This window comes from Chironomus tepperi, unplaced genomic scaffold, assembly GCF_022539635.2.
Source record: "Chironomus tepperi strain 1889 unplaced genomic scaffold, CSIRO-AGI_Ctep_v1 contig_382, whole genome shotgun sequence".
Lineage (NCBI taxonomy): Eukaryota > Metazoa > Arthropoda > Insecta > Diptera > Chironomidae > Chironomus > Chironomus tepperi.
The window spans coordinates 209,360-234,118 of record NW_027226504.1 but is presented as its reverse complement, the minus strand read 5'-3'; the positions used below and the strand labels follow the sequence as shown (position 1 = coordinate 234,118).

The 24,759-nt window shown below is 34.3% G+C and overlaps 2 protein-coding genes across 2 annotated transcripts in view; one reads left to right on the top strand and one right to left on the bottom strand.

Moving 5' to 3' along the window:
- LOC139096293 (dipeptidase 1-like) overlaps positions 1–6,349 on the top strand; it is a 70,220-nt gene extending 63,871 nt beyond the window's left edge. The window contains exons 8-10 of the mRNA XM_070647991.1: positions 2,668–2,743; positions 3,874–4,000; positions 5,854–6,349. Coding sequence (XP_070504092.1) covers positions 2,668–2,743; positions 3,874–4,000; positions 5,854–5,976 — 326 coding nt within the window. The 3' untranslated portion in view covers positions 5,977–6,349. The remainder of the gene's footprint in view (positions 1–2,667; positions 2,744–3,873; positions 4,001–5,853) is intronic.
- Positions 6,350–21,690: 15,341 nt separating this feature from the next.
- LOC139096303 (carbonic anhydrase 1-like) lies at positions 21,691–24,486 on the bottom strand. The gene is made up of 6 exons (XM_070648002.1): positions 24,474–24,486; positions 24,273–24,415; positions 23,301–23,437; positions 22,859–23,166; positions 21,964–21,992; positions 21,691–21,894 (listed from the first exon to the last, which is right to left on the bottom strand). The coding sequence occupies exons 1-6, from the start codon at positions 24,484–24,486 to the stop codon at positions 21,691–21,693; spliced, it is 834 nt and encodes a 277-aa protein (XP_070504103.1).
- Between the last annotated feature and the right edge of the window lie 273 nt (positions 24,487–24,759).

Below are 24,759 nucleotides of genomic sequence, written 5' to 3'. Positions count from 1 at the left end.
GCTTTTTTCTTAACGTGTGTTCTCATTTTGAATATGATATAGAAACGGGTTTTTATATAAACTGCACATCAAAGTTGACAAAAGATGGGTTTTACCGCTTACCAGTCCACCTTCCGCAGATGGCCTCTTTAACAGGTTGTGGCTTTCCGCCGTTGAACCTTTCTACCAGCTACCGTTTTTGTATGATTTGCAGACATGTGAATTTTTGACGAATTCCAGTCTGTAACCTGTAATAAACAATTTCCTTTTAACTCTAAATCTCAACACCTTTTTTCCATAAGTTCAACCCAAAAAAATTCCAAATTTTTCCAGTAAAATCACAAAATCCATTCAGCATGTCAATTACTCTCTCCTCTAAATAATGAATAAAGCAATTTGTACTGAAATATAAACACAATTACAGCAACAACAATTCTGTGTATATCATTATAATAGTCTGCTCATTATTATTATTATCATAGGGGCTGAACACAGGAGCATAATAACATTTTTCAGTTTTACTCAATACATAATTATTCAATTTTGCGTAAATCATACTCAATATAATGAATATATCACATCCACATACACACAAAAAGACATTAATAATTCCAGCAATGCATTTGTACAAAAACCAAAAAATTTCATTTTATGAAAATTGTTTAATAATGACCTGAAACGAGTATAATATTTTTCAGCAACAGCACACAAAGTGTTTTACGGGTAGCGAGTAGTAGAAATAAAAATGTTCCTCAATTTCCATCTCTCTCACTCATTTTTTCATTCATTTTCGGTTAATTTATGATTCAATAAATTTTTCATCTGAACATATTAAGTTCGGGAAAATAAAAGAGACGGGAGAGGAAAGAATAATGTGAATTGGATGAAAAATGTTGTTGCTGAATCAACCGGCGACTAATGTGTCGAAGGATGAATAAGGAAGAACCCGAGATACACAAATGCAGAAGGATCTGTTGTGGAGCATTTAAGGCTCCGTTTAACCTCTTTTACTGATACAAACAGGAAGTTGATTTCGTTTGGCAGCCATATGGACGCCATTTGGTCTCCACATTGAGACGGCTTCAATTTGGTATTAGTTAAAGAGGTTTAGCGGAGCCTTAAGAGCTCCATGCCGCAGCACTCTTCATTTGTATCGCTCGGAATGGAAGCTGCCTAAATTTGACAGCCTTAAAGCTCGGGTAAGGAGATGAGAAAAGTCCAGGACTGAAAAAAAAGCAATGAATAGTTAGTGCAGTGGTGGACAACCTTTTATTTTTCAGAACATCCCCTCATAGTAAGCCTCGTCCGCAGTCACACACGACATACATTTTGGCAACTGATTTGTGTGTCGCGCCACACAGGTTACCCACCACTGAGTTAGTGAAAAATCGAGAGAAACTTATGGATCATGAAAGTTATTAAAATGAATAGCTTTTATATTTTTCAATGCGGAAAATAAAAAATTAAGTGAGCAGTTCCACTTTTCAGCTAGTAATTGCAGCGCCTTTCACTCCCTTGATTTAAGACCATTGTTTGCCATTTTATATGCTTTGATTCCAAGTCACTTAATGCATCTAATTTATAACATTCACCTTGAGCTTGAATAAGGTTGTTGCCACGCTAATTGGAAGTGCACTGAGTGCAAACTGAGAACGTAATTGCTCATGTTTCATCAAATGAAATATGAGCATTTAAAAAATGTTTTAATGGATTTTGTGTGCATGATATTGCGCGAATTGAGGAATGAAAATTGAGGTTTATGAAAAATGAAATAACAATTTTATGCTACATTTTTCCCGAGTGCATTTTCAATTATTTTCGATGCTTATCTTTTCTTATCCTTTTTGCTGAATCATGAAATTTGTTTTTTTGTGATTCCTGTTTTTGGAAGGTAGGAATTGTTGGAGTTTGGAGTAGTCGAAGGTGGATGGTTGTTGAAAGAAAGCTTTAAAAGCAAACTGAAGTTACCTTTCTTGGGTCTTATGATTGTCATGAATGAGTCAGTGGAAAATTAGTTGGTTTTGAAGCACTGAATCATTTAGGGAGCCATTACCTTATTGCGTAGCACGACAAATCAAATCTCATCCCCTTCCCTAAGAGTTGCCTAAGAGCGTTACGTAGTAGGTAGACCGCCTTTTGTAAATCGAGCATCTTAAACTTGGAGGATTGGAGAAACCCAAGTCTGACTTCCAAGTTGACCAAATCAACTTCTGCAGATACCTTCTCGTGGTATCCCCTGTTTCCACTAAATGCGCCAATGTCGACCGTGATTTGTAAAAGATAGATTAATAGCCAAACAACAAAAGTCCTGCAATCATTTTAGGAATGGTAATGCTTGCAAACTTCCATTTGCGAAACCATCATGTGCAAGGAAAGCGACAAAATGTATATTCTGACTTCATGACTAACCAAAGCTCGAAGTCGACTTGAATCTTGAATTTTCTATGGAAACGAGTCGACTTTTCGATTCAAATTCCGAGTCGGCTTCTAGCCTCCCATAATTTTTAAAATTTTATAGCAATTAATTTATCACAATCCCAGGAAATTCCTGATCTGATATGCAAGAATGAATGAATGCAGATGAGCACTGATGAATTTTAATACAAAAAGGCATTAAATTTATTTCATTAACAAAAAAAAATCTTTTATTAATTTTAATTTTTAACATTTCATTCAATTTATTTATAGCACACATTAATCACATCAAAAACATTGCTGGAATCGATAGCATTGGTCTGGGATCAGGATTCGATGGTATCAATTAGTAAGTATAAAAATTCCAAAAAAAAAAAAATATCACCAAAGTGTTTTAAGCTTTATTTCCCATAAATCCATTAATTTTCATTCATTCGGGGTTTTGCACTCTTTTTTTTTGTTATTGTCATTGCCCAATGCCTTACTCTCTATCCCAACTTTTTTTTTATGTTGCCATTGTTGTTGGTGCTTTGTGTATTAAATAATTAATTACACGTTTACTGTACAAGGGAGTTAAGAGCTATAAACTGAAGATTTATAGTAACGTGTTTCTCTTTATGGATTTTATTAAGACAAAGCACCATTGAAAAAAGTTTGTTATTCTCACTCGGTGCAGACATCCATTGATGATTTGCATTTTTAATTTGTGGATACAAATTTGAAACTTTTACAATTTATTCAACAATGGCTTTAAAATGTTCATTAATTTAAGGAAGTGTCAATCTTAATTACTTAGCTTGCTGGTCGTACAAATCAATTGTGGTCCATGACATCCTTTAGAAGACGCCTAAAGCTGACTCAATCGTTAGCTTTCGTCTGACAATTTCAAATATCCAGTGCAATGCTGAAAGGAAGAAAGCAGTCGATAGAAACAGTATTGCACTTGGTATCGGCAATTGGCAGGTGGAAGCCGGCGATAGAGTCAGCTTTAAGCGTCATCTGAGGGAGGCTATGGATCACAGTTGATCTGTACGGCCATCAAAGCAAGATAGTAAGTTCAATACTGTCTCTATCGACACCTTCCTTCCAAAAGTTCTTTAGTCATCCACAAGCTAATTACTCTGCGAAAATCGCGTTCAACAACCGCCAGCTGTAGGAGGAGTGAGAAATTGCTTTGCTGACTTACGAGATTATTGTGATATAATTTTGTATTATATTATTTAATTGTTGAAGACAAGGTCGCACTATATACAATAATTATTTGTTAAGGGTAGCTTTATAAAATTTATGTGAACGTGATTTTCCTTTATATTATTTTATTTTACATCTCATGCTTCGCTTGCTGACACACACTCTCTTTTCTCATAAAGTAAGCACATTGGGGCTAATGTAATATTCACAATCATACATCAACCAATATTTTCATCCTAGAGCAAAACGAGGGTCGAGCATTTAATAACATTAATAAATTAATTACAGCACACCAAAAGGCATAGAGGATGTTAGTGCTTATCCATATTTATTTGCTGAGCTTTTGGGCCATGGATGGACAGTTGAGGAATTAACTAAATTAGCTGGTGCTAACTTGCTCCGTGTTATGAGTGAGGTAGGTTATTTATGTATTTACACATTTTTGAACATGATTTACGCTTAAATTCATTAGATGGCATGGGAAAAATTTGCATTTTACTGATTTTCATGATGATCATTTTTGTTGATGAAATAATAAAGTTAATAGCATTTTTGGCTGGCAATACGAGAACTGTGTGTGATTTGAGAGCATGTAAAGGAATTTTACATTTAGACCCGAGCAGCACAGTGCGGTAAATTTCATATTTTTCGGGATATCACACAATCATGTGTCACGTTGTCATCTGAGCAGCTAAGCGTCTTATCGTCGTACACAACGACGTACCGACATTCTTGTTAGGCCTAACGAACAAGCTGTACTGCTCGGAAAATATTCATCGCTGAATGTGCATAAAGTTGATTCTAATGGTCTCGTCCGTGTGAATGTTAATAGAAATCATTCAGATGCGCCTCAGAAATCAAAAATTTCAATGAACTTGCACTTAATATCCACACTAAATGATAAATGAACAAACACAAGACAAAAATACCAGATAGATGCCAAAATATTTCTGAATAGCATTGAATTACCATTCATATTCGGACCAAATATAAAGCTGACATCCAGTGTTAAAAGTTTTCTTTTATATGCTTAAATGTCTCTCATAGTCTCATATACATACACCAATGGTGTTTATTGTGTGGCGTTAAAATTGGACCCATTTTTGTGGTCATTATACGATTGAATGCTTTCGTAAAAAATGTTCATACTCTTGACGATGGCTTCCTCTTTCTCTTGATTCCATGTATATCTTCATGTGTGTCTGCACACACCTTCTGTATGGAATACAAAATTGGCCCTTTTTCACATTGTTTTTATTTTTTGGCACATAAAAAAGTTTATTCCTTTATTTTTCATCTATAATGGTCATAAACTTGGTGCTGGACTTAAAAATATGAAATAAAATGCATAAATTTATTCATTTTGACATCATTATTGACCTAATGATGCTGTGGGAAGGCAGCCGTAAATCAGTTTTAAATAAGAACTTTTGAAATGTTTCAAGTTCAAAAAGTTTGAATTTTTTGGATGTTGTGGTCCAAATTGTGCATTTATGTTTACAATATGAGACTTTCCATGGCAAAAAGTGAGTCGAGGAGGCTCGGTTGCGGAATGGCTTTGTAATTTGGTACCTTGTTATTGTGATACTGACTAAGCTGTCATTAGTTCGAGTCTCGGCAGAAGAAACTGTTTCAATCGATCTTATGCCGAGCAGCACAATGCGACGAATTGCATTTTTCGCCTTAACAATTGGCCGCAAAGCCAATATCGCGTCTTACCTTTAATAAGGTAACATACCGGTGCCTAGAGAACACGCTGTGCTGTTTCGGGTATGTCTAGTTGCAAACTTAACATTTAGTAAGTGAACAGTATTGTCGACTGATCATAGCCTGTTTAGTTCGGTATATATTTGCAAGAATTCTATATCAACACTTCATTGTAATAATATTCAGAAATATGCTCCTCAAAAGGAAGCCACGTCTTCAACATACCCATCAGAATAAGCACTTCATCTAACTGCATATGCTTCCGAATAGTATGAAAATCCAAATTTCTCCTAACAGACGTGCTAATTTTCCAAATAAGTTGATGCCAAGCTAATCTTAATTTAATGCTAAAGAATCACCAACAAAAAAGTTCGCTTGAAATCTATCCAAAACTATCTAATGCCATATATTTGGATACAACTACACAAACCTAACATCCATACATTACTAAGATACCAAATGAAATTTATATGTTTAAAATTTCTTTTACAATTTTAATTCCTATCTATTTCTAAAACTTCCTATCTCTATTTTTTATTCTTTCCAATTTAACGCTACTAGGTCGAACGAGTTCGAGATATGAAGCGGATGAACAATGAAAAGCCATTTGAGGACATACCAAACTTTCGATTGCCACTACAGACATCAGATGAATTGTTTAATTGTAGCAATAATAGTTTGTAAAATTGTTTCATCTTTCTGTACACATCTACAACAAAAATGGTTCTGTATTATGTTGTGGAAGGTCTCCCAAAATTACTCTACAACAAGTGAAGCTTTAATGGCAGGAACAATAATAATAACAATCACTAAACCAAAAAAACCATGTGCACAATTTTCTCCCAACAAATATATATACATATATACACAAAAAAAAATAGAAAGTTTTACAGACACATAAATAAGTTTTGAAAGAAGAGGAACAATACGGGAAGCATAAGAAAAACAATCAAGATTAGTCGTATGAAATAATTTTATGTTTTCTTCCTTTAAAGTCAAATGAGAGTTGTAATCAGTTTGGTTACATTTTATATCATCTTATGCAGTGGTGGGCAACCTATGTGCCGTGGCACGCTTGGTTTTTGGGAATGGCATGAACCGAATGCCGTACGCTTTTCATCAGGGTGTGCCAGGACACATAAAATGTTGCTCACTGCTGCTCTTAAAGTCTCGGTCTCGAAAAATTCTCAGGACCAACGAGACCATCCGGGAAGACTGGGGAGACCGAGATAACTCGAGACTTTTCGGGGAGACCGAGACTAACCGGTATACTTTGGTTAAACCGAGACTGCCAGGGAAGCCTCGGTCTCGATCTCGACATCGAGAAACCTTACTGCTCTTATGCATTATTGCCCAAATTTTTTTGTGTCACGGCACAACCTGCTGGCCAGCCATAGGGTCAGATGAAACGCATTTTGTAGCAACCTAAGCTCCAAGTCGGAGCATGGTTACAATAAGTAAGTAACACCTTAATGGTAAACCACGACCGAGACTGTACACGGCATGTGGTTCATACCATTTCAAAAGAAAGTGCCGCGACACACAGTTTGGCCAACCCTGATCTTACATAATTTTTTTTGTGCCTATATGCGTGGTCGGAACATCAATAAAAAATTTTCTTTTTCCCCATTTCTACTTCATTGATGGAAGTCGAGATAGAATAGGCAACAAGAAAGTGGATGATCATGATGACTGTAATATTGCTTGCCAACAAGGCGAGAGAGGGGAGGGAGGAATTTGAAAAGCCTATAGACAAACGTAACCATAATAATTTTTGGATACCCAGCATGAAAATTGCTTTTATTTAGAAATTTTTCAGCAATTTTGGCAGATGTAAATTGATTAAATTGAATGCTGCTGATTTTTCAATTTAAAGTCCTTGGATATTTTTTTGATTCTCAACTTATGTTCCATTCACAAGTTCGTGGAAAAAAAAGCTGTTCTTGTTTATGACATTTTAATTTAACTCAACGGATTTAAAATGATTTAATTTCATATACCCTTCCTTTTTGTAAATGATATGTCAGATTAAATAACATGGTGAGTAAATACAAAGTTGATGCATGAAAGCTGAAATACAATCCATAAAGAGATTCAGATGAAGAGAATTCCATGAAATTTTCTCATGCTGGATTTCAGGGAAAAATGTGTGAAAATTTCGAGTAACCTTGAATAATCTAGATTATTCGGATCAGTAAAAATTAAAGACATAACCAAGATTTCTTTAAAAGGGAGCTTTATATGGACATGATTTTATTTTGGACCAAATTAAAATACTACATGAAATAGATTTTTGCATACCGGGGGGCTTTTGGTGATATTTAATGTGAAACTATAAAAACAGTATGCGTACTTAGTAATGAAGCATGCCGCTGTAGAGTGAAATGTGAAGAGGTTTCGCAGACTAGCGAAAAACTGGCATGTGTCAGAACTGAATAAAAACTGTGTTGTCTTCCGCTTGTGCGGTTGACTTTTATAATGTGCAGCATGAAGCCATTCGTGCATTATTGACTTTTAAGATATTTACTCGGTTTGAGCTAACTACTTGACTTGAGCTACTCGATTTGAGCTAGCAACTCGCCATTAGCTAGCAACTCGACTTGAGCTATCTAATTGACAGGTGTTAGCTTCTCGTGTTATTGAGCGCTCATTTTCTAAATGGACACTACAACAATTATGTAACGCTAAGTATCTATTCTTCATGCATATGAACTTCCAAGAGTAAGGCACTCCAAAGTGTAGCACAATCCTTACATCACTAACTGTACTTTAAGGACTTTCTTATAAGTATAGTCCAGTACGTCTTCATATAAATTAAATAGGATTACACAATACTTTTGGACTGTCTACCTCATGTAAAATTCATTCAGATCCTTAAAATAAACTACATAATATTCAGATCAAAATCTCCCTATCTTGATTGAAGCATTTATTCTTACTGGGTGTTAAACAACGAGGAGAGAAGAAATACATTTTTTTCCTAGATAATAATAAAATTTTATTAGAATTGCCATTATCGGCGAATGAATTTTTTTGTTCCTCACTACGTCGAGCGATAACAATGTAAGAATTTATGCTTTCTAACGATATCATAGGAGAGAAATATTTTTTAAGTCTACATATAGACTTCAGCATTAAAAAAAGTAAGAGAATAAGAAGAGAATCGTAAAAATTATTTCTTATGGCCATGATGATGGTAAAAAAGAAGATTATTGAGTTAAAAATGCGTTATACATTATTATTGTTATTGTTAATATTTAACACATAAAAATGACGACGATGATGATGTTGTGAGGAAGAATGAGACGGAATGAAACAAGCCACAAGGGATCATTCATTTATTACGTAACGCTCTTAGGGGAGGCTGCCTTATCGCTGGCAACCGCTTGATAATTAGCGATGCCAAGTGCATCAATACCTCTTTCAACAGCATCTGCCCATGAGTTTTTAAAGGGTCCCATCGTGCGGGGGAAGGGAGGGAGCAAGGGATACCTCAAATGACCAAGGAGATCATTTCCATGGAGATTTTGCTACAAAGAGTAGGCTGTGAAATGACATCAGTGGACTAAATGGTAGAGCTTTGGCCTTATGTGCCAAAGATCCTGGGCCCAGTTCAATTCCAGGCCATGTCTAATTTTCACCGTCCTAGTTATGAAGCTCGGATCGTGTGTTGGGTGCAATTTAGAAGTCTTTGGCACATAATGTGTCTCCACTGCTAGCTATACAGGGTTATCCCAGTATCTGAACGAGCAAAAAGTACATTTTGCGTTACGTAATAACTGAACAGCCCCTAACATGTTGAACGGATGAGAACAAAAAGTTTTCCTTGTTTACCAATTTACCAGCGACATAACCTTTAGGGCTGATACACAAATTAAGTTATTGCTCTACTTTCCATGTACAGCCTTTTTTTTTGCTTATACATAAGAAGGATGAATCTCTTCTTTTTTTGGTATTTTTGACTAAAGAGATTTAGGATGTTGCCACTTATCACAATCAACTAAATTCTTACTCATTCTATTATGTCGTTCAGACACCTCCACATCCTTTACTACAACTGTTTTCTCACCCCCACTCCTGCCTCATTTGTTAGTCATTTCCCTTGAAGGCCTTACCATTTACGGAACAACAAACTTTTTCTCAACAGACTTGACTCTCGTCTTTTTGTTGTTGTTGTTGCTGGTGTATCGCACTCTAAAGTTTCCTCCCATTAAATTTCCCATTCATACTTTTTTTTGAGGATTTTTTTTTTTTATTACGATCAAAAATTTTTTAAGTTATAAGCTCAAGTCATTTTCATCGTCGTCGCCGTTTTGCCTCTTGATTCATAGACAATAAATGATGATAAAGGAGGAAAAAAAGTTTTTTTTTGAATTTTTTACTTCTTTTTGATCCATAAATTCATTTATTTGCTATAGCGACAATTTTGAATAAAGTGAGTAAAGTTAAATGACTCAGAATGGAAATATGGATGGAATTTAGTAGTTCGATAAAATTTGTCGTTCTATTTCTCGGGCGATATGAAGTTTCAAAAGCAATTTCCTGAAGCAAAACTTCGTACATCAAAATTAATGATAATTGTGATTATTATCTTTTTATTCTTCTTAGTTCCAGTAATAGCTTTTGGAAACACTTAATCCCTTTTGTTATGTAAATATTTCAGTTCCTAGTAATGATTGTAAATTTATTCATTTTAAATGATTCTTCTTGAAATTTAAAGATATACACTTCGGGATACAAATGAAGACATTATGGTGCCGAGATGACTGTAAACTCAGGGCTCGGACGCCAGCGGTTCATTTAGTGGTAACAGGGAATACTACGAGAAGGTATGCACCAGACATTTGGTTAGTTTTGGAGTCAGACTTCAGAAATGGCTTAACCAAATGACGAATCTAGTCATGTACTATTAGTGTAGTAGGACCAAATGCTAGGATTTTCAATCCCGGAATTAAAATGAGCTGAATTTAGGGATTGATTATGATACAATTTCGTGATTCTTCTTCTTCTTCATACTTGACTAGAGTGCACGTGGGTCTATTGCTGCGCGAATAAAACAGAACGAACGTCAGCTCTATCCTTCGAGAACTTTTGCCAGTTCGGAAAGTTACAAGTATTTTAACGTCATTTTTCTACAAAGTCAAATTCAGGAGTTTCGTGATTGAAACCCCTAATGTATACCGATTGGAATTGGTTTGAAGCAATTTAGGGCTGCAGTACTCTATTCTCGTCATAGTGCTGTACAGGGCTAATTGTTGTGTCTTTAAATAGATATATCACAATTTTGACAGAGTGCAGTTAGAATTATTATATCTTAAAGACCTTTAGATCTATAAGCAATCGATTCGGCATTTCTGTGATCCATAACCAGTCGAGTAAGCGAAGCTAAACCCGAAACTCTTATTCTCTGCAAAGAGAATGGCTAAGGGTATATTAGTATGAATTGGCGGAATTTACCATGATTTTCATTCAAGCTGGCATATCAGACACATTATCTTAAAGATCTCCATTATCTTTAAAAAAAATACTATCTAGTCACTCAAGCATATTTTATGGAATCCAATAATAATTATTATTATGATTCTCATTCTAGTTCTTTATGATTATGATGAATGGGCTTTAGTGCTAGCAGTTAAAAATCCAAAAAAAAGAGTTCCTTCTTTTTTGTCAAGTTAAGTAAGCCATTAAAAGTTATCAGCACATGATTCTGCCCGTAAAATTTTTACGCTCTAATTAAATTTACAAGAAAAATATGCGCTAAATTTTTATCTCAACAATCACTTGCTTTATCCCTTTTTTTAGCCAAATATTCTCCCTCCTCTAAATTCTGTTCCTAACTAGGAGGCAAAAAGTGAGTGAAAATATCATAAAAAAAGTTCATAGGAAAATTATGGCCCTTTAGCAGCACACTAAAAAAAGGAATATAAAAAAAACTTAATTTAACTCAAAAAAGAAAGTCTAGAATTGAGGAGGAGGAGGAGGAAGGTCTTCATCGTTCATGATAAACATGATATTTCAATTTTTCCATAATAAAATGTATAATAATACAATAAGTTTTGTAAAGAGGAACGAGAAGATTTAGTACGAAAAAAGAAAGCCGTTGGCTTGTGGATGGTAAAAATTCTCATCATGGCTTAAAAAAGGCAAAATCTAATAAGATACGCATAAGGACTGAATGTTTTTCTTCCTCATAAGTGAATAAGGAAATGTTCAAAATTTTCTCATGTATCCTACATATGTCCTCACTCGTCACTTCATATTCATTCATACAAAATATTCCCTCATATTACTTATGAATGACAGAATACCCCCATGGGAGTATGGTGCTGTTCATTTATTATGTAACGCTTATTTTGCATCCCTAATGGTGGGAGGTGGTTGTGGGGTCTATTGATACCTTCAAGCCTCAAACGGACAGAACTGAAATAGAGATCTTGATGCCAAGGAGGTGGGGGTCGACTTGACGTGTTACGTAACATATGAACCGCCCACATGCAGGAATAGAAAAGAAATTGAAAAAAAGGTTCAGTTTTTTTTTAAAAAAAAATTGTTATTATAGGAATGGAACTATAATGAGGAATATATGTAAGCTTATGGCAAAAAAATTGTCCCAAACACATTTTTCAAATTACTTCCAAGTGCTTCCAAATGGTGAGTGTGTGCACCTACCTCATTTGAATATCCTAATGAATCAACACTTCAAATTGAATTGTTGAAGAGGGATGATAAAAAAAGAGTCCAAAAAAGTATTTCAATGAAAAACTATCGCACCATAAAAATTCTCGTTTTATTCCTCTTTTTACTGACTCTTGAACTTTATTTAATGCGACAAGTTATTGAGACGTTTAGATTGGGGGGTCAAGGATGCGAAGCATTTTGATGAACCATTTGTATTTTTAGTAATAATGGATATCAAATTTTGGTTCTATGACATCGTTCACTTCAAATTGAGGTGTAGAATGTCAAGAATGTTTTTGAGTGTTATGCATGTCATTTGAATCTGCAGGCTGTAGCTTATAGCACCATTAGGAATATTTCATTTTATTTAAGAATCAACTGTCTTGTAGCCATGGAAGCACCCTTGCATGTCATCATCAATTTGGTGATTCGAATCTGGACCTGGTGTAGCATCGGCAGTCGCATAAGACAGATGCAAATAGGGTGCTCAAGTATATTTCATGATATGGTGAAATAGCATGTCGCAAGACAGAATCTGCACAATGCAACCATAGTATTCTGCTACTAGGGTATATCGTACTAGGGCATAACTAATTCTTAAGTAAAATTAACGATTCGTTCTAAGGATTTCATGATAATGAATAGAAGCTTATCCGTAAAGATTGTGAAAATTTTGAATCAAATTAGACAAGTTGACCCACATGGCTATCCATACGGTAGCCATATACTACCTATTTGGCGACAATATAGAAAACCATCCAAAGTTTGTCTATCGGGGTTCAGTCATATTTGTTTTAATGTTGTGCATAAAGGTACCCCGATCGACACATTTTTAAATATTTCCAGCACGACAACTAGGCTAAAGCATACTTAGAACTAATTTGCAGCTACCTGGTAGAAAACAAAAAGGTTTTGGCTACCACTTGGCTCTAAGAACACTACGACCTCGTAGCCGTGGCGGCAATATTTCAACATGTGTGGATCGTGTACAGTTATTTACTTTTGATGAATCTACAATCGGACTCAAATATGATACTTAAAATTGAAATACTCTCCACTCAAAATCCCAAATATAGAATTTAACAAGCTTAAAGCTTATCAGATAAAACTCATTAAATTGACAAACATGTTTATCAAAGGATATTAGTTTACATTTGATCAAGGATCAAATTCAAACAATTTAAAGCCTTAAGCACTGAACTCTCAAATTATATAGTCTGTTATTAAAATGAATCAAATGAAACTAGAGTGTGTGCTTAAATCAAATAAAATCCAGCATTACTTGTGGTATTAATTATAACGTTAGTGTTGACGCTTCCCAAATAACCCAAAGGTTGAATAAACCGACCACGGAATAATTAAAATATTTTTTTTTTGCACTTCCACCCTCAGAAATTCGAGAATTAATTATCAAAACCAACAGCTAAATCTCACCTAACGGACAGTTACGGACGGATATTTTATTTAAATTTTTAACGCTCTCGGGCAGCCGGAATGAATAATGAATGGACATAGTGTTACTAAAAATAACTTTTTAACAAATCAAATATTGACTCAAAAACCCATGAATGATGCCCCAACTTAATGCCTCTTCTCTGGGGATGAGCTATGAAAATGAGTGTAAAAAAAAAAGTTTAACAAAGCGAAAGGAACGAAATGAGGCGATGAGTATAAATTTTTTGTATAAATCATACATACGAAAAAAGCATCGAGGAATAATGTGGCTTTCATCAAATGACAGCAACAATAGTGATAATAATAATTTAACATTAAACATTATGAGGTCGAAAAACCATTTCCATCCCCACTTGATTGTAGCCAGGAGATAGTGGGTTGAGGAGGCTATGAACTTTACTGTGTGATACGAAACAAATGTTGGTCTGTAAATAAATACAGCTCATATATACACAATTTTATTATGAGGGTTGTAAAAATTTATTTTCTAATAATCATGAAAATATGATGAAAAATTATGAATAGAAAAATTTATTTCTCACTGGAAAGGTTGGTTCTGTCTCGTCCTTCAAGTTATTTTTAAGTACTTTTCTCACAGCCCGAGCAGCATAGATGAAAATAGTCCCCGATGGATCCTTTAATTTTCCGTTTGGCGTCCATTACTCTTGGTCACGGAGGTGGTTTCCATTTGGTATAAATAGAACACGAGATGAAATGGACACATCAACATGGAGACGTCGACATGGACACATCAACATGGAGACGTCGACATGGGCATATCAATATAGGAAGGGAAAGAATACATTGCATTCAAATTGAAGTCCTATTGGATTTGCCAAGATATGTACATAAAAATTTACTTCTAAAAGTATACCGAAGGCGCAGTCAGTGTCAAATGGAATCTAATGGGTATTGAATACAGGCGGCTTCCATTTGGCGTTAATAAAAGAGCTTTATAAAAATGTCCAAGCCTTCTTACATTTGATCGTAGATCAAGTGTCAAATAGAAGCCGATGGACATTCAATTACATTTGATCTTAATAAAAGAGGTTTAGTTGAACCCTTTAAAGCTTCATGTCAAAGCTATCTCCATTCATTGGTATCGCTCGGGCAATCAATGAGAGTAGGTGTATTGAAGTCTGTCTATGTCATTCGATACTATAGAGAGAAAAAAAATTGAAGCTGCATCTGCTTCTATTTACATAAAAGCTGTCAGATCAATGGTTCAGAGATATCACTTATAAATTGCATCAGACATAATCAGCACTGCCACAGACAAAAAAAAAAGGCGTCATCAACCTCAAAGTTTACATGAAAATAATTTTTTTACTCGATTAGCACTCAAAAGACACTTGAAAGGAAAGACGAAGAAAAAGTGTAGACTGAACCGTAGCTTACAGAAAGTACAAGGGTATATAGACACAATTCACACCTTCCTCTCACTTTCTGTGTACATTTCTCGTTCCACTGTTCCTTTAAACAGGTAATTTTAAACATCACCTGCCCTATGGATAAATAAATTTTTAGTGTGCTGGTTCTGTTTTCCATTATTTTGATCTACATCTATCTGTTTTATATAATGTTTTTAATAGCAAGCACTAATGGCATCAGTGGTAAAGCAAATAAAAATGGATATAAATTAAATAAAGGAAAATGGAAATGAAAAATGAATCCTCATTTCTGTATTGTGGTTTAAAAAAGGCTTTTAACAATGTATTTTATACTGTAATGTAATTGAACAGAGAACGATGATTACAATAATAATTATAATGTTAAGTTTCCTTTCACCATTCATCATTGAGCATTCGACGTTAATGTAAAATCCCATCTATCTTTAAAATTTATTCAAGTACAATTTCAACGGTTGCTTGGTGATAGATGATGCTGAATGAAAAAATAGAGCAGGGATTTTATAGAATTGGAACGAGTTTCTTGTATTTTGTGTCGAACTAGTTTTCGCTATCAAGTTGAATGATCGCTTAATGAGAATTTGATTATAGGAAAATTAAGGTTGATGTGCTTGTGAGACGTGTGAAAATTTTAGGGATTTCTGAGAATTTGTTATAATCAATTTTTTTGAGGTTATAAATTATGATTACCTTTTTACCCGAACAGCACTTCGTATTTGCTAAGGTACTGCAAAGGTAAGTGGACAAAAGTACGTTAGATCAAGTCACCATCTGGACATTAACATGCCATGAACTAGTTATGAATTATTTTTGTCCATTCCAAGCTATGTCATCGCTTTAACGGTGAGAGACGAAGTTTTTCTAACCTTACTGTGACGGCGGATTTCGATCCGTTTTTTTACGGTTTGAAATGTAGTTCGCGTTATTGTGCTGCTCGGGTTAGGTGATGAATCTTCATAAATTTTGAAGTTATGAAAGCTTAAAAAAGCTTGAAAAAAACTCATAATTAAAGTTTTTCTATTAAAAATATTGATAACCTCAAAATCTGCAATAATCTTTATAAAACTTTATTCGAATTAAACATCCTCGAACGACACAAATGATGACTCAAAATCTCTGTGGTGGAGACTTTTCATTTGTGTCGCTTGACAGAAGCCTAGTCAGAAATTTATTGAGGGGGGTTACTAGATGATTCTACCCCACTCTATCCTAGGAACCAGAGATCAAAACTAATTTGAGTTCGTCAAAGTCTGTAAATACTTCACAAGTGCAAGAAAAAAAATATTCATCCAAATTGTAATTCATTTTTAACAATCCAGAGCAAACTCAAGTACATGTGGCAAAAACCCCAGCCAATTGAAGAATTTAAGTAAGCGGGATCGATTCAAAACCCCTTAATACGCTTCTATCACTCGTTATTCCAAGGTTACTCTTAAAGCTTCCGAAATATTGCACAAATTCATATTAAATTTAATGTCAGCAACCATAATTTTTGATTACATTAAACTACATAACCTCAGTCATCATGCAAAATTTTTTCTCAATTTATTCATATTCATCCCACTTCACCTCTACAAAATACCTAGAAACCTCAATCAAGAATAAATTTGAATCCTTAAAAACTCTAGCAGAAAAAAAGGAAATTAAGAGCAAGCGTATGTCATATTCCTTTTAATTCTCTCCACATCTCCACATTTTATGAATGAAGATTTACCCATGTCTGGGAATCCCAACATATTCATTTCTTCCCAACATATAATAACATGGAAGATATCATGTATATGAGCGAGAAGCATCAGTAATAAGAATTTCTTCCCCAAAAAAAAGTTCCTTATCTTTCTTTTACTTTATCTAGTTAGCATACCTTAAAAAATTGTGTATCATTATTTAAAATGGGAGCTAGATTACATTTCCTTAGATACAGCAACAACATACTGAATATAATGAAATAAAGGAGATGGAATGAGAAGGTTAATTTATGCAAAACTTTTTGCCAAAAAAAAAAATGCTGTTGTAGAGTTGAACTATACACCTTTTATACACAAAATGAGATTGTTAAGAGTTCAAATGGCATAAAACTACTGTTTAAGTTGCCATTATGTGGATTCATACACAAACATTTATTACCATAAACAGAACAACAATAAGACAAAAAGATGTTTTAAATGAGAGATGATTAGTTAATTAAAATTCTAAGACAATTTTTGTAGTAACTAAACTTGTAAAGGAGGAAGCATGAGAATGTGTACTTGTGCTGATTAGAAACTAAATGAAACTAACTAAGTGAAAGAGCAACTTGGAGGTGGAATGAAGTAAATATGGAACTTTTATTTGTGACTAGAGTATTTGAGAAGTTGGTTTCTGATGGGAATCGAATCTGTGATCTCACAAAAGGAGGGTTTGACAATATATTCTTCGACCTGACATGGATGACGATGATGATGAAATCTTATGAACACCAACATATGACACGATACAGTGTTACGTCCAATAGCCACAAATCATTCGATAACAGTGATGGTCGATCAACATGACCTCATGGCAATTTTTATGACAGTCAATGAAACCATGCCATGACATTGGATGGCATGTGACATAACACTTAATGCCATGTGAATTGCCACTTGAATGCCATGTGACATCCAATTTAAAGCCATGCGACATTCACTTGGATGTCATGTGACATTTCCTTGGATGTCATGTGATATTCCTTTGGATGTCATGTGACATCCACTTTGATGCCATGTGACATCCATTTGGATGCCATGTGACATTCACTTGGATGTCATGTGACATTCACTTGGATGTCATGTGACATCCACTTAAATGCCATGTGACATCCACTAAGATGCCATGTGACATCCACTTAGATGCCATGTGACATCCACTTGGATGCCATGAATAATTTGTGTCGATCGAATTGGTAAGAAGCTTCGGTCACCATTAATACCACAAACACCAATATCACTGACCAATGAGTCAAGTTCCCAAAAAGTCAATTTCCTCTCCAACTTGCTCTGCATCTAGCTAAAAATCAACTTAATCACTTAATATTGTGCGCAAAATTTTCTACTCCCCAAAAAAAAGGCACAAATTTTTCGTACTGTCACAGACACATTTAATGGATAAAAGATTATACATACAATTTAAATTTTGCGGACCAACTACAAAATACATGGATGACGATGATGATGAAAAATAATAATGATGATGAACGTGGTTTTAAATTGTAAACAGAATTAATTCACATGCTTAGACAATTGTTTATATTTCATCTTGTTTATACTGGATATATTATGTATCTTAGTTAAGTGAAAAAATGATGAGAAAAGTTATATAGTAAAAATTGCTGTTGTATAGAAATGGAAGACATGACATATCAATCAATTTGAAGTTATTATTTTGTTAAGTTTCGAATTGGAACTGTAGATTGAAATTGAATGGTAAGAGATTATTTAATTGCTGATTACATTGAGATGTTGGTAACCAAAGATGTGCTCTGATTAGAGAGAATGGGTTTGAAGATACCAACAATAGACATTGAAGAACTAATCAAATACTTGGACATCAATAGGTATTTACAGTTCATTAACAAGTCTTTGGAACTTAAATTACGGACGATCAATGACATCTTTGAGACGTTCCATGTAAATAGGCATCTGTACAAAACTAATGTCTAGTTCTTTGGTGTTCTATGGTGTTTCCTGTATGCCAACCTGTCAAAGGATTTTGCATGCACACCAGGACGCCATGCCACACAGTTTGAACATAACTGATCAAGTTAATGTCTATTTCTAATTGAAATGTTATGCTTGGCAAGCCCGAGCGACACAAATTAAAAAGGCTCAACCAGCTTTTAAGCTTCCACTCTGGCTTCCACTAAATTTATTTATTATTAATAAAAGAGGTTAAGTAGAGCCTTAAAAGCTACGTGGCGGAGTCTTTTTCAGTTGTGCAGCTCGGGAAGGAACATGGTAATTTGTCTTCTATTGGACATCATCTATTTGTGGCCAGGGTTGCATTCACTTTTGAGTGATTTGTACCTACTAAAAAGTAGCACAAAAATATTCTGTTGAATGTCGTTCACCTGTAACCTTGAACAATGTAATCAACAGCAAAAAAAAAAGACCGAAATTTAATGTTTCCAAATAATAGTTTGTACATAGCTCAATTGACGATAATTTAATATTTATTAGCAAAATTATGTTGAATATTTGTCAATAATTAATATGAATTTATTCCCGAGTGGCACAATGAAGTGAACTGCTACAAAAATAAATCAAAATACGACGTCACATTGCTGTCAGAGCAGCTTTGCGTCTTACTGTTGATACGGTCCCGAGCGACACAAATGAAAGTTGCTCCGACAAAGAGCTTTTTTGGCAACTATATGGACGCCAAACAGAAGCCGCTTCCATTTGGTGTAAAGCGACCTTCGTTTGGCGTCCATATGGTTGCCCAAATAGCTCCATGGCGGAACCTACTTCATTTGTGTCACTCGGAGGTGACGCAACAGTACCCTATCGAACACTGTCTTTTCAAGTTTAAACAATACAAGATTATATTGAATCTCCCACCAAAATGTTAAATTCCACATTGAATAATCCAAAATGATTAGCCAATCAATTTCAATCTACAACTACAAATGAAAATATTTAATTGAGTATTCTAAAAAAGACTCATAAATAATGAATGAAGAGCGATTTGAATGGCACAATTCATTCATTTCCTTTAACAAATCAAATTTTTGTCGATTTTGTTAAAATTACACTTGTTAAAAAAAATAAAATAAAATAAAATTGATGATGACGATAATGATAATAATAATGATACTAGTAATTTCTTTTCTATTTCGAGAATTTATGTTTGTTGCATGTTGATGACGAATTAATTTGCTCAATAAAAAAATTTTCTGTCGTAAAACATAAAATTCCAATGATTAAAATCATGTTTATATCACTTCCGACTTGTCTTTCCTTTTATTACACGAAATGGTGATTTTTTTTTATTTATTTTCAGCTTTTCTACGCCATCAGCTTTTATGTTGGACTCTCATTCTCTTATTCCCCATTTTTATTCCATCTTTTAATGTCACATTTTTAAGCTTTACTCAAGGGGGATCTACAGTGGGGGAATTGTAGGTTCTTATGGCTATCTCGATCAACACAGCATGTTTCTAGGGCACCACTCTGAGTTTTAAAGGCTTCGTTTAACCTCATCTTATTTTTGGCAGCCTTAATAAACATCATCGAAGTTGTCCTGGCAGTGATGGCTGATTTCGATCCATTTTACGTCAAAATATCAGGTTTACTGAATTGTGATAGCTGCAGTTTTATCAAATAGAGACATTCAGAACTTATCTGATCAAACGAATCATAATGAATAATCGTCAACACCTATAAGAAGTGTTTATCTGTTAACTTAACAATTGTCCAAAATCTCAGCTCAAAACTGCCGTCACTTTGATGTTTTGTCACAATAAGACGACGTTATGACACACCTGAGCGACACAAACGAAGAAGGCTTCTTCACGGAACTTTAATGTCTATGGACTCAGCAATTAGAACGTCAAATTTAGGCGGCTTTCATTTGTTGTTAATTAAAGACCTAGCGGAACCTTTAAAGCTCCATAACGGAGTTTTCTTCATATAAGTCCCCCGGGATAGTACTGATCTGCTGTTTTTGTCCAGAAATCATGATTTTCACTGCTTAATAATGTAGGCTTAGTCAACAAGCTCAAGATTGTCCAGAAAATCTCTAAGATGAAATTTCATTTATCTCCACCTCTGTTCCCCTCAAAACCATCTTCACTTCAGCGAACAACCCCCCAACCCCGCACTCCCTCTCACCACGTCCCCCATTAATTCTGCTTTATTTGTTTCAATGACGAATCTTGTCATCTTGTTAAGACTTTATTAGATTTTTCCTATCAAGAATTCATCTTTTTTTAGCATTCAATTAAAATGTTTAATGGCCTCGCCTCGTCTTCATTGTAATCAAGCATCAAAAATCAAAATTTATTCATTTCAGCATAAAAAAAGGATTGCTCGTATAAAGCTGCTATCATGAATGTGATGGAGTCGATGATGGCTGGTTTTGTGAATATAAGAAATGGGAAAATACTTGAGGAAAATATTGTTGATTTAAAGGGGCTTTATGTAGTAGTGGAGTTGACAGTTTGTCAATCAAAATTGGAAAGACGACAGTTTTCTTTTGAAAAAATAAGCATGAATTTTATGTTTTTCTAGAAAAATGTAAAGTTTCTATAAGTATAGACCAGCAGTATCGGTAAATAATGAACAGCATATCTAGGCATAGCAACAAAAAGCTGATTCATTTAGCTACAAAGATAAGAAAACATAAAGTCTGTTTTAACGGATTTTGAAAATTTAAAATCGATTGAGGTGAAAAAAAAGTGGTGAAAATAAAAAAGGATAAGTTCAGTTTTTGTTTACGTAAATATACAGCATAACAACAATATAAAAATTATCAATTAATTTGCAGCTTGGATATACGAAATTTAACAATTGTTAGTAAATTTGGAAGCTTTTGACAGTTTTTAATTGCAAAACTTTATGTTTGAAAGGATTGTTTCCCATATTTTTATAAAAAATATTCAATAAACTTGTCACAACATACAAAGAGCATTTAAACTTTTAATGCCTTCCATCACATTAATGAATAAAACTTTATATAACTCAATTTATTTGACAATGACACATTTTATTTTTATTTTATTAAAAACTGTTCACGAAGATATAAAAAATTATTCTGTATATAAAACTACTTTATGAATAGATTGATGGACATGATTGCTGAGCATTGTGAGATAAATGCGACAAAAATATATAATATTTTATAGCTTTGATAGAAGATGATTAAATTTGTGTCCATTATTGTACGCATAATTATATTCGTAGATGTTTCTTCCATTTATGTTTTGTAGAGGACGATGATTGTCAAGGAGTGGCAGTCCATCAGCTTTAAGTGATTTTTGCAATTCCGCAATCTCTGACGGATAAATCTTGACTGTTTTCTTTGATACTATCCATCTAACTGACTATGAGAAATGAAAAGATATCAAAAGTAAATGGAATGAATGTGATGAGAAAATTAATGGGCAAATCACCTCCGTACATGGTACTGTTGTCAAAGATCCTGTTGAATATAATAATGAAGGTAATTATTTTTCATCACCTGATAATTACATCGTTTACTAGGAAAGCAGCTCGTCTAATGAGACTAGAATGAAATTGATACTTTTCATGAGCTTTTGGGAACAGTTCTAAGAAAATATCAATTTTTTGGGAAGGATCGGTAAGTTATGATTTTCAGCATTTGGTCAATATATTGAGCTTTTCAGTTACCAAGCCGTTACACAACTTCCGTTCAACCTGAGTGAGAAGGAGCTTTTCAATATGAATTACAGTTCATTGAGATCCAGAACTCAAGTAGGACTGTTCGCGGATAATGATTGTTTAACGAGTGAGGGTGCGCCAGACCACTGCACTTAGTAGACCTACATCATGTAGTGGAATTAGAACAACTCCTTTGATAACTTTATTTTCAGCTTATTGTCTTTAGCCTACAAAGGATTCGAAAGAGGACAGCTGAATAAGGGGAAACTTCCGAGCCTCGAACCCAAAAACGCTTGGTCGGTATCACAATAATTAAGTATTGAAGTACAAGCAACCTCGACTCACTCTTCCCCACCATAATGCAACGAAATTGTAAACTTTCCACCCTTACCTCCCAAGCAGTGCTTGAAGTTGACACAGATTTTGTATGAAAAAGTCGATTTAAATCAATTTGCCCGATCGGCACATGTTATTAATGACAGTCATGTGGCTGCCCACTGGTGTCCAAACAGTAAGTTTCATGTTTATAGCTATAGAAATTGCCACTCGGATGCCATGAAAAGCATATGCCTATCGGGTTGATTTCATAAAAATTTCGAGTCAACTTCAAGTTCTGCTCCTAAGCTTTACGTAATTTCTGAACATTCCTTACAATTCTCTAATTACCTTTATAGCTGTAATATTCAGTCAAATCTTGCTTCAACAGTTCATGTATGGTAAATAATCCATTTATATCATTTATCACATAAGAATCACCTTTTCGTCGAACATTATTCAAAAATTTAATAAATTTATTGTTATTACTTCCGTCATTATTAGCTTCCTCTGCAAGTTCAAATAAAACACCCAATACAGCTATACCATCAGATTGTGAAGCAGCTGCCGAGAAATATCTATATTTTTCATTAAAATGCACTAAATGTACTTCCGCTGCGTATCGATGACCATTAATTGTATGCTCGCTTCCGCCTCCACTGAAAATGGAAAAAAAAACAATGCAGGATTAATGTAGACAATGAGGAAATCTAGGATAATGATAAATAATGGATAAAAAAAGAAGCTTTCGTAAATTATAGAATAACCAATATGAAAAAAAAGCTAATCTCACCAGTAATTTCCCCAATGAAAATGTAATGATTCGAAGACGTAAACTTTACCTAACTGTCCATTCCAATACAGTCGATTAGGTGTTAATGAATCTAAAAATTTTAGTTGAAACATCACTGATTGACCCGTATTTGTTACCTGCAATTTTGTTGGTAGAGAGATTCATTAGTCAAAAATTATTTAAAGCAATTTCCATATTTTGTTATTTTGAGTACAAGGTCAGCAATTACTATTTTTGGTTCTTTAGATGATGTTCGATATAAATGGAATTTTTGTCATGTTTTGGGGTCGTTCACGTGATATGAGTCGAAGTGACTCTTTGGCGGAATGTTTTAGGACTTTGATATCTAAATTTTGCAATACCGATCCTGCGATCTTGAGTTCGAGACTGGGTAGGAGAGACTTTTTTATGCGAATCATATGCAAGTAGTAGACAACGCGTCTTAAAGCCTCCTTTTTTAGATTTCAGGCAATTTTTGTCATCAGAGGCGTGTCTTTGATTTCACTATAAACTACAGGCCTATTAAGTGAAGAGGTCTGGCACACCCTCGTTTGTTAATCAATCATTAGCCGCGAAGCGCCAAAACGACATTGAGCTCAAACAATGAGACACACTTGACTACGCACGTGACTACGTTATTTTCAAACTTTTGATCATCCAGAGTCTCTTTACAGAGGTCAAAGTCAACTTGAATTAATCGACACAAATTATCCATAGCAGCCAAGTGATTGTCACATGTAGTCCAAGAGGTAATTTTCATGTTATCTGCCATAACAATTGCTACTTAGAAACCAAGTGGTCGCTATCTGTTTGCCATGAAAATCATGTGCCGATTGGGAGTTCAAAAACCGATTGAAATTTGTATAAAATGTTATACTTCACAAGTGCTAGCAGAAAAACAGAACCGAACTCAAGTCGACTTCGACCACATAAATTAAATTTCTATTCTTAAAGACACAAAGCATATCATACATTTATAGCCACAACTTTTTTCCAGAAATAATTTGTTACTACTGGCGGTGCCGTTCCCATTTTCACTTCGTTAGTTTCTATATTAATTGGACTTTGATTAAATCCAGCGCAAGCAGAATTTAAGTTGCTCCATTTTGATGGACCTTAAAAAATTAAAATTTAATGGATGTCTATTAAAACTTTATTTTTTTCATTGACTACGATCATTCTTCATTGTGGATAAGAAAAATGCTAGGATTTACCATAAATATCAGCATCATTATAAGTGAAACTTTGTTCCAGAGTGTTTGAAGCGCGGAAATTAATTGTTGGATGAAAAGAGTTTTCTAGTCCATTGGACATAAAACTTTCATTATAAACTACCGCATTATCGACTCCTATCAATATCGACGAGATAATTAAAAATCTAACAGAACTAATCAATTCTTGTATTGTTACTAATGATATCCACATTTTCATATTAAATTTTCGACTAATACGCGGCTAT

What these genes read in the sequence shown, in the direction of transcription:
- LOC139096303 (XM_070648002.1), bottom strand. An exon ending in AAAAAGTTGTGGCTATAAAT is followed by an intron (nt 23,438 to 24,272) that starts GTATGATATGCT and finishes ACAAAATTGCAG; the next exon opens with GTAACAAATACGGGTCAATC. An exon ending in CAACAGTACCATGTACGGAG is followed by an intron (nt 21,895 to 21,963) that starts GTGATTTGCCCA and finishes CATTTCTCATAG; the next exon opens with TCAGTTAGATGGATAGTATC.